General features: G+C 47.6%; 1 protein-coding gene across 2 annotated transcripts in view; it reads left to right on the top strand.

The window, feature by feature from the left end:
- The first annotated feature begins 405 nt into the window (after positions 1–405).
- TTC38 (tetratricopeptide repeat domain 38) overlaps positions 406–11,004 on the top strand; it is a 508,844-nt gene continuing 498,245 nt past the window's right edge. For both annotated transcript variants that reach the window (XM_085652408.1, XM_085652407.1), the window contains exon 1: positions 406–551. In XM_085652408.1, the coding sequence (XP_085508534.1) occupies positions 516–551 (36 nt within the window). In that variant the 5' untranslated portion in view covers positions 406–515. The remainder of the gene's footprint in view (positions 552–11,004) is intronic.

Genomic DNA, 11,004 nt, shown 5'->3' with positions numbered 1-11,004 from the left:
AACACATGCACAGTCTTCATGATCGCCAGTTATAGGTGGCTCCCCCACTATTGTCTTTAGCGCAATACGTGCGAAACCCACGCCTAAGGACGCCAGTGTCCTGAAGGGAGCTTATGAATAGAAATCATACATGCCAACATTTTCGAACGGGAAAGTGGGAGAGTTAAAAAAAAATTATCGGGAGACTTCTATTGAAGCGGAGGCATTTTTAGGCAAGAGACAAATTACAGCAATGTGTTGCTACAGCATCCGGGAGTCTCCCGGGCGAGTCGGGTATATTGGCATGTATGAGAAATAACGAGCAGCGGAGGACAGAGAACGCCCCTGTGCTAGCTCTTAAGCACACTGTTTCTGCCTGGTTTGACCGAGGGAGGGGTTTTCTATTGCCCCGCCCTCACCATGTTCAGTGGGGAGGAGCGTGATTCGCCGACAAAAACGCTACGTGAAAATCACGAGCGTAAGCTTCCGAGCAGTCCGCGAAAGAAGGAAGTGTTTGTTATCTGGGAGGCTCGAAAATGTCTTCTCTGTACCCTGGTCTGAGGGACTGCAAGGTAAGCAGAAACTGCTGTTGCACCGCGCTCTCCGAAGGGTTCTTCTTGTACGGGCAAGTATACATGTGAAATAAAATGGCCTCTAGAACTCTAAATGCAAACTAACCTTTGCTCTCATTATTTATTTATTTTTGTACAAATTAGTCGTCAATAGACTAGAATAGACTGCTTTATGTATTTAAGCGCCATGTGTGAATGCTATTAGGGCAATTGTCATTCAGAAAATCAGGGTAGAAAGAGGAGTGCTTTTGAGAGACGCTAAATTATTTTGCTAGTTCCCAGATCTCTGAAAGGACGCACAATTGCAGCTCAGCAGTAAAAAGCCAGTGACAATTCTGCATAATTTAGTGTTCGCTTACTGAAAGCAGAGGGATCAAACGATTCATAAGTTAAAAAAAAATCTTTAATAGTTGTGATATCAAAATAAGCCATTTCACTAACCGTGGTTGGCCCAAAGATGGAGAAACACTCACTAAAAACAATTTTAGTGGGTTATTTGTGAAAACCTCACTACATAACAGCATTTGTGTCACTTAGTTTCAAGCGCGGTAGTCCTCTTTCCGTGTTAAAGTGAATGGCTCTGTTTAAAGAATTATACCCCCTGGTTTGCGTCATATGGCAGGAATAGCGGGGAAGCCTCGAGAGGCAGTTATATTTCCCTTTCACAGCCCCTGCACAGAGGTGCCTGAGATGTGCTGCTTTGTTTTAACTTTAGCAAAGCTACTGGAGGCCATCCAAACTTATGCAGTGAATTAATATTACCTGTATATGTAGGGAAGAGGCCCCCAAACCCTTTTATGATGAAAACACCTTGTCTGGGCAAAGAAGCGCTTAGCGGTGTCCCTGTTTTCAGTCTCAGGCAGAGGACGAGTGAGTGAAAACTGACCATGAAGTGGGGACAAAAACACACCGGTCAATACGATTCAGACTGCCGGTCGGGCTGGTGTAGAGTTGTGGGCCCTAGACCCACATGCTACTAAAATGATATAGGTAGTTGGTGGAGGTTTGTACCCATAAAATAAAAGGGTAACATTCTTGTTGTGTGGTTTCTTGATTTTGTTTTTAATTTTTCTTAATTACACCTTGTACCTGAGGAAAGAAACAGAAAAACAGCCGACACGTGTTTCGCCCGTTGGCCGATTGGCCAGGGGCTTTTTCAAGGCAAAAGTAACTGGGATTGTTCGTGAAAGCTGACAGTAACTGTAACAATGCGGATGGATGTCAGATGCGGTCGTTGGGAAAGAAGTAGACATTCTTTCCTAACTTTATTCAAACCAAAACAAGTCCAACCTATGGAAACACAACTATGCCCTCAAGACACCATTTAGTCTCTCTGCCTCGAGAGGCAGTACGCAGGGCAACGGTGGACAGATGCAGTTGAGAGCACCCGGTCATCTCAACACATGTCCATAATTTAACCAGTTACCACTGGCCACGAACGAGGTGTAGATGGAGTCCGGATTCTTTGGCGGTCTTCATTTGATCAGTGTCCACTTATACACTGTTGGGTGGGCTTGTGTGCTCTTGCGGTGATGCTGTTGATGTCAGACAGCTCAGACATGGTGCATCAGGAGCATCAGTGGAGTCCCGCTACAGAGCCTTGTCCTGTATGGGAATACCCATTGGTGCATAAAAGATGTAGTGGTGTGCTAGCCTTATTTTGTGCTCTCAGTAGGTGTAAGGTATCTGGGCACCGTGATGACCAGTCTTGCTAGAATTGGGATGATCTCAATGATGCTAGGGACGTTATCCTTCCGAAGCCTCGGCGCCTCCCGGTACCTTGTTGGTGGAGCCGCTTCCAGATCATCTCTCGTATAAGGATCCCTTTGTGCAGGAATGTCCTTGAGACCATTTTGTGGGGCTGCCACGGTACTGTGGGCTGCTTGTGGGCTGCCTGGGGGCCGCTGCAGGATCACTGACAGAATCCAACGACATTGTTCGTGCAACCGCAGGGTAGGTGACACAATGGTCGGTGTGCTTACCAACAGGACAGAGTGGCAGATGTGATGTCAGATAGTCACTGGACAATTGGTCTCTTGGTGCATTGTGGGTGTAAGACTCCACCCCGGTGATGACTTGCTCCTTCGTTGGATTGGGTGATGCACGTTTCAGTGATGATGTGGTTGCCATTAGACCTGTATGACAGGTGATGATGATTCGCCTGGAGTGAGGATGACTGGAGAGACTTGACAACCAATTAGCGTGTGGTCTTTGCTGCTGCTGTTCTTCACCCTTGGCATCTGCTGTCGCGTGCAGGGATGCTGTCTGACTTGAACTGCCTAATGTTAGGAACTGATGGTCCCTCTGGGAAGCTTAGGGGGGAAGACTCAGTTTGCGCTTTCTGGTGGTTTACATGTGGTTCTCCAGTTGAGCTATCTCCAGGGATGTTGCTCTGCCTTGGTGGCTGTGTTTTGTCTGCGGGTGCACTCTTGTGGTGGTATGAGTCCTCGTTCTTCTCCCTTGGCATCTGCGATTGTGAGCAAGGTTGCCATCTGTCTTGGGCAGCTGATGCTTGGGAACTGATGGTCGCACTGGGAAGCGTGGAGTAGAAATGCAGTTTGTGCTTGCTGGTGGTTAATGTTTGGTTCTCCCTCTATGCTGATGCTAGAGACATCGCTCCCCCTCGGTGGTTGGCTTGCGTCTGTGGGGCACTCTCCAGTAGTAGCCGGGTCTTCAGTCTATTCATCCTGTGATCTTGTGCATCTGTGTTTCGTCCGATTCTTCATCGCGACTGATCTGGTCACACTCCTTTCTCTCTTCTTTTTTCTTCACAATGTGACGTCGTGCCAAGCTCCTTCTAGCTTGCAGTGTTATGTGGTGTCCGGCCACATGGCACACGTCTTCTCTGCACATGGTCTGGTGGCAGCTTACCACTGGGAGTGTGTGACTCTCATCTTGCCTGTATTGGGCCACTGGAGACTCTGTCTTGAGGCAGTGTGGGAGCAAGACACTCTGTGCCGTCTTTGGCCCACTGCGGGGCCGTGCTTCCACAGTTGAGATGTAGATGCTGTCTTGCTCCGTTAAGTCCATACTAGGCCTTTACTCCCCTCTCTTCTCTGGGGAAGTGCTGGGAGCCTGGCAGGCAACCAGGCTCTCTCTGTAAGCAACATAGTCTCTTGAAGTGTGCCCTCGGCTGGCTACGTGTATGCTTGCTTTGCTTTCCTTGTCGAGGTGGCAGACCGCTGCTAGGAGGAATGCGGGCCACTCTTCTCGTCCATCTTAGGCTTTCCTCACGCTACTGGGAAACTGCTTTCAGCGCAGCAGGTACTCTGGTGGCGAACCTCTGTAAACTCCTTGCTGATGCCGGTGGAAAGCGTGGCATGCCCTCCTTAAAGTCTTGGCCCCGACAGGGCCGTGTTGCGGTGCCGTGAGCGACCTCCAGATGGCGATAGTTACTTAAAGAGGCCGCTGCAGCTTTCTTGACGCTGCAGGCCTCGCAGTACATGGGAGGCGCCAGTTCCTCTCTGCGGGTGCTGCTGAGTCAGCTGTGAGGTGAGTGCTGGCTTTCTTTGTGTTGCGGTGCTCCTTATGCCCGTACTTGGCTTTGGCTGCATTTGTCATATGGGGCTGCCGCGGCTGCAGAGGGTGCGGTGTGGTACAGTGGCCACCAGGTAGCACTGCAGATGCTTCCAGAGGCCGCAGGGGGCCTTGCAGGTTTTTCGTTAGGCAGGGCAGCTTGACTGTTATTTTAAAATGTTTGGATGCCGGTGCGGGACTTTGGTAAGGTGCAGTGCGATAAGGCACCATTAGGTGGCACAGCAGCTGCTTACAGAGCCTGAGGCAGCCTTGCTGGTGCCATGCGCCACACCGGCACTGGCGAGTCAGGTGCAGGTAAGGGGAACGCGGCCCACGCTGGGAGCATCGCCGGCTGCAGGGCTGACAGCATAATGGTCCCTTCTAGGCCACACGTTCCCGCCTCGACCTTCTTCCTGCTGGCTGGGACCCAGCAGGCTCGCAGTGTAGCTGCAGGAGCATGCAGGCGTCTCTTACACGGCAAATGTGCACCACACGGGGGAGGCGCTCCTGCTTGGGTCTCTCTGGGGGTCTGAATGTGCATAGTTGGAGGGTGATTCTCCCTCCTTTTTAGGTCTCGGCTAGAGAACGCTGCGCTTGCGCAGTCTCGCTCGCAAGATTTAATGACTTGGAGAAGAGGGGCTTGAACCCATCCCTCTTCTCCATTGGCTGGCCTCTTGAATGCTGGCCAGCCATTGGAGAAGAGGTTTGTCTCTCCGAACAGGCCCCGTCCTTTTCGGATTCGGGGGCGTTTTTTTTGCTAATTTTCGCAGACCGGCCCTTTTTTCGCTGGTGGGCGTGTTTGTTTTTTTTTTTGCATCCGAAGGTTCGGCCATTTCGTGCGCGGCGGGACTGGGAACGGAGCAGCAACAATCCGCTCGCAGTACCACAAAGCCGTCCCTGCATAAAGGCTAAAAACATTTGCTGTGATCACTCCACACACAGAATAGCCATGTTCTATTTTTGTCCGCCTGGAACTGGCAGGGCGGGTTTTGTAAAAGTAAAAAAAAAAAAGGTGCGCGCGTCATTATTTGCCAAACCTTGGCCAAACACAATGTCTGTTCTGTGCCTTCACGCGGTAAGACTGTGCTCTATGCAAATCAGAATGTTCACGAACGAGTAATGTTCATGACAATCTGTAACTTTCAGTGAAATCTGTTCTTAAATGTAGAACTGCAAGTGCAATTTCGGTGGCCTCGCGATTTTATCTGATGAAAAACTAGACGATTCGCTGTTTCGTTTGCGAGTGCCCACTTCACTGGTGTTTGCTTTCTTGATGATGGCGGGTGCCCACCCCGCTTATTTTATATTCAAATTACGAGGGAGCCTACCACTCTTACTGCCGAAGCAACAATCACCGCCGCGGCCCACAGGAAGCCAGGCATCCTTGCCCGGGACTTGGGCGGAGCCTGCGGTGTAGCAGGAAGTGTCTGCTCAAATGGGGCTCCCGTGCGCTGTTGGGAGCCCCGGTGCGCGCTGAAGAAAGTCCAGGCGGGAGCCCACCCCGCACTGGACAGCACCCACAACGAAGGAGGCAGCCTGGGGCCTCGCGGGCCCCATCCTGCAGTCCCGGTCCCGAGACGGGGTACCGGGTGAAGCCTGGTGCAGCAGCAAGGCGGGGCTCAGTTGAAGGTACTCTGTACCCTTACTATGTATCCTGAGCAAGGATTTCTGAGGGGTGGGAGTTACATAGGTATCTGCCTCCACAGTTCATCTCTGCCTCCACAGTTCATCCCTGCCCTGAAGTTCTCGGAGTTTGTTTGGGACTTTACTGGTATTTATGGAAGCTGCCTTTAGAATAAATCAGCATCTCCCTTCGTTCCTTTCTCTTCCCGTCTGTCCTTCCTCCCTTCATTTTACAGTTTCTTTCTCATACCTTCTATCATTTTCCCTTCTTTCTACTTTCCTTCTCTCCTTCCTTCCTTTATCCCTCCCTTCTGTCCTTCCTTCCTTTATCCCTTCCTTAACTCATTCCTTCGTTTTACCACTTCTGTCACTCTTTCCTTTTCTCATTCCTTCCTTTATTCCTTCTACCCAAGGACCAAACAGAGGACTTCTCTCTCGGCACACACACAATAACATCACACGTTAGTCAGGAGGCACACACATGCTTTTATATATTGACATAAATAAATCAACAAATCAGCCTAACAATAACTAAATAAAGCAAGACGGAGTGTTCTTAAAGTGGGCAGATTGGTTTTATTCAAATCCCAAAAACATTAGCGTCATTTTACAGAGTTTGCCAGTGAAGCGCTGTTCCCCCGCCCCCCTGGGGAAGTGCGCCAAACCTGGAGGTATTGCAATACAAAATGTGTAGGGCGGCTTTGTGTTCATGAATGTGGGGCCATATTATCAAGTAACAGCGATAACATTATCGCCGTTCCTTGATAATATGTTCCAAGGTGTTTTTAAGCCATACTGCTTACGTTTTGTAAACATATAAGCAGTGGACATTAAAATGGGTCCTTTCTGGGCCCTGTAGTTTTCAGGCAAAAATACTTGTTGATTTCTGCATAAATGTAAAAGCGTTAAGTTGTTCCTGCTTACATTTCACATGCTTTATTTAATGGCTCTGTGTGGGTGGCTTTGTGTGTGTGGCTCTGTGTGTGGGTGCAAATGCAATAGGTCTCGCATTTGAGAGAGATTGAGCTATTGACATTGTAAATAACAATGCCGTTTCTTTAAATGTTTTAAAAACAAAAACATAAACAAAAATAATGTCATGAGCAATGCCAATAGCTCTAACTTTAACAATGCCGAGACCATTGCATTGTACATGCTTGTTGCTCCCTGGGACAGATGGTTGCAGGCAGCGCCGCTGACTGGCACCACTGCAGGTTGGGGGAGCATACCTCTTGTCTCGTTGCGCGCCGGTTCTATTTTCAACTTACCTCATGGTGCGCTTCAGGCCAGGTGGGTGGCAGGACAGCTGGCTTTCGCACTGCTCTGTGAGGGGCATCGGGGCACTCCTTGCTTGCGCCAAAGACCTCCTAGACCTAAGAGCGTCAGCAGGCTCTTCCGGGCGTAGCAGGGGCTTACTCAGGGCCGGTGCATCCCTGGCTCATGCTTTTCGTTGTTGGCAATGTCCCTGTACTTCTTGCTTGCGTTTCAGGTTGGTGAGGTGCAGCACATGCGCTGTGCTGTTAGAGGTGAGGTTACAGGAGCTCTACTGGCTCTGTGCTGGTATAGAGCAGCAGAGTAATGCAGGCAGTGACTGTCCTGACTTTCAGGGCTTGTGCGGGCTCAGCTCTTTTGCTGTCAGAGTGCCTCACCATCATTCAGCAACTTGCATTGGCCAGGGAGAGCTACTCACCAGGCCGCCATGTCTCTTTCCGGCACTGCGCAGTTCACAACTCCTCACCAGGCAGGTGAGCAGTGCTGCATGCCTCACCTCTAGGGGCAGCACTCTCTAGTTGTTGGTCTACTCCAGCAATAATGCTTGCCGTCTTCTTCCTGGGCAAGCGATAGTAGCGGTACCTCATGCGCTGGTTACTCTTCTTCCCTCGAGGAGCTGCGAGGCGGCTGCTTGCTCACATGTGGGGTAAGACCCACTTGTTGCCATTGTAGAGTTGTGGGCTCTAGGCCCCCATGCTATTAAAATGATGGACACAGACACTGGATGATACTTAATCCAGAAAAGCTCAGCACCTACCCAAATATAAAGACTGATTACCAACAATGTGATACAGTATTTGAATAGACATATAACAAGTAAAGAGTAATCTCCCAAATTAGATTTTACTTGTTATTTGTCTATTCAAATACTGTATCACATTGTTGGTAATCAGTCTTTATATTTGGGTAGGTGCTGAGCTTTTCTGTATTTTGTGTTTTTGGTTATCCAAAATTGTGGGAACGAGAAGGGTCAAGTTCTCAGCTCTTTGCACTACCATATTTCCCTTATTTCAAAAAAACATACACTTACTGGTGCAGGCTCTGAGTGCCCTGACCCTTTCTGTTCGTGTTCTAATCTACTGGATGATACTTGGTTAATTCGCCACAAGCACGTGAACTTGGGCCCTTTTATTAGCATGCCCACATCACATCTGACGCCTGTGTTGGATGGGTGGGGTGGGTGGGTGTGTGTTCAGGACGCGAGGGAGTAGCTGGTAAATCTAGAGCCTGCTGAGACACAAGCGTGTCCAGTAGGACACTACAACTGAGTCGAGCCTCTGAGGACGCATGGGGGCCATTAAGATGTTCTGGCTCACCTGTGAAAGTCTCTCCTGTTTCTCTTCATAGTTGAGGCCAGATGCCTCTCTGGTTTAAATTGCCCAGGAAGCAGGCAGTGCACTCTATCAAAAATGAATCCTATTATGACTTGAGTGTCAGCTCAAGCCTCCAATGGAAATGTTAGTCATCAGGGAAGCCGTAATGTATCCCAAATCTGGAGTTGCATGGGAAGGATAATCCCACGATGGACAAGAGATGTGTCGGCATTTTGTCTCTAGACTCAATATTGGTTAAGCCAGCCAGGGAGCAGGATGCAACTTATTGGCACCCAGGCTAAACACTTTTTAGGTAAACACACAGTTGGTTGGCATCAACTGATTAGCATGACAAATGTTAGTCCTTGCAGCAATGTGGCAATTACGTAAAAATGTGTTACTCTAACACTAGATGTATGATACTTGGCAGAGCTGCCAGAGACTTCAATAAAATTGGTTTTACAGTTTCTCAGTAACACTTGGCAAATTGAATTCACTTTTGTGGTCTCAAGGCACTAAGGGCCACATGTACAAAGCATTTTACGGTCGCAAATGGGCCAATTCAAAGAGACAAAATGTGAATCGGTAACTTGCTACTGAGTCGCATTTTGCATTTGAGATTGCATATTTAATAGGGGCGTGTTTAGGGCACCCCTTCCAAATACCAAATCGGTATGATATGTATTACTGTTTTTGCAACAAATTCCAGTCGCAAAACAGTGATGCTTTACCACCAGTTTAAAACTGGTGGTATCCCACCCTGAGGGACTCCCTTCCCCTTCGAGAATGTAAAGAATAATATTTTTTAGGAGCAAGCAGTGGCCCCACAGATCGCTCCTTACTCTTAAAAAAATTAAAATGCAAAGTTTCATTCTTTTTTCTTTTTAAACACATCACGTTTTTCAGGCTGAATAAAAAACAATTGCTTTATTAAAAAGAAATCGGACATGGTGGTCTGATGACCATAGCAGCCCACCATCCCTGTGATGGCTACGATTCCTAATGTGTCGCAAATTGCTACCTACATCATTATTTGCATGAGGTATGTCTATTTGCGGCCCACTAAGGACTGCTAAAAAAACTCAAACGAGTTTCAATCATTGGGAATACCGAGTTCCTAATTGTGATTCGGAGAGAATCGCAATTAGGAAATCGGTATTCCCAACATTAGTACATCGAGCCCTTAATAATAACCTTGCTATTTAAACACAGGTGCTTCTTCTAAAACTAGAATGTGAGGCAACACAGTTCTACCAAAGAGGCCAGTTTCACTTGGAGTGTGCATTAGCCGTTCTCGACTTCGTAGACATCTTTTATTCTCCCTGCTGTCAATAGGTCTAGTGTTATGCGGGTGACTTTCAGACCATCTGTTTTATTAATCAGAAGCATTAAGCATGCTGGCAATTGTAATTACCTTAATCCAAAATAATTTGAGGCCTCTCAGTAGTTTGTGTTTAGCGCTGGTGCGCACATGGCCAGTTGGTATCAGAGCACTTCACAATAAAGCGAGAACATATCAATAAGAAATTGAAACTATACATGGAAATTAAGGTTGGGGGTCAATGCCAGGTTAGCCTCTCCCAGGAGCACTTTACACCTATACATAACAAAACAAAGCAGTGAAAAACAGGTGGAATAGTACTCCGTGAGTATCATCAATATTTTGTCCAAGTTGAGGATGGTATGCGATTGGAGAGGGGGAAGGAGCTGGTTAGGCCGATGTTGTTCAAAGAGAAGAGATATGAGGTCTTTTTTGAAGGAGCCATGGTGAGGTGAAGGCTCAGCAGAAGAGAGTTCCAGACTGTTGAGGTGCTTCCGTAGAAGGATTACTTCAAGTAAGGCTCGTTCTTAAAGGTGGGAATTTAATGAGGATCAATTGAGCGTTTCTTGACTATCAATCAGTGGCTGATATTTTTAGTTTCCCCAAGAGGTGCAAGGGTGAACAAGAGTGAAAAAAGGTGACTTCATGAACTAAAATAAGCGGTGCTGGCAGTTTTAAATTGAGCTCACGCCTCTGTGGTCAGGCCGTTCCAGTACAGATCCTTTGCTTAGAACTCGCTATAGTAAGTGCCTTCTTAATCTCTCTAAATTATTAGAGACCGAGGTCCCTTTCAAATGAGATACATAAACATAACCACAAAACTACAATCAGGATTGGGTCTATTAATATCCGAATGGACGGTATTGCAATTTATTTTGAAAACAAAATAAAACGTGGAAACAATACATTAACCTAAAGTGAGAAGGAAGTGGCAAGGGTTATGGAAATCAACAGATTTCTATATCCCCCTACTAATTGTTAGTGGGCCCACCATCCTCCCTTGCCTGTGTTTTCCCTTCCTGTTCTTCCCCTTCTGGGAGGTATGTCACACCACGCTCCCCTGTATTCAGACGAGTACATTAAAAAGATTTTGGAGGGTCCATCCCTCTTCTCAGAAACACCAGAAACCCTGAGCCTCACTGAAAGCTCTATATTTGACCAGTTGGAGAAATCCCAAAATAAATTAATCCGGTTACAGCTCATGGCACGCATGATAACTGACTACTTAAAGACCGACACAATACCAGTTGGACTACAAGTATGCAATATTCCTGGAGTCTTCACTGACAGTAAGAAATACCTAACTGGCTCCAGTTACATTGGGACAACCTGCTCGAGACATTGAATGGTCTTAGGCATTGATATAGCGACAGAAGAAACCAGTAAACTTGAGGTAGAGATTAAGGAC

This window comes from Triturus cristatus, chromosome 4_1 (assembly GCF_964204655.1).
Source record: "Triturus cristatus chromosome 4_1, aTriCri1.1, whole genome shotgun sequence".
In the NCBI taxonomy this organism is placed as follows: Eukaryota; Metazoa; Chordata; class Amphibia; order Caudata; family Salamandridae; genus Triturus; species Triturus cristatus.
This window is presented reverse-complemented; position numbering and strand designations above follow the sequence as displayed.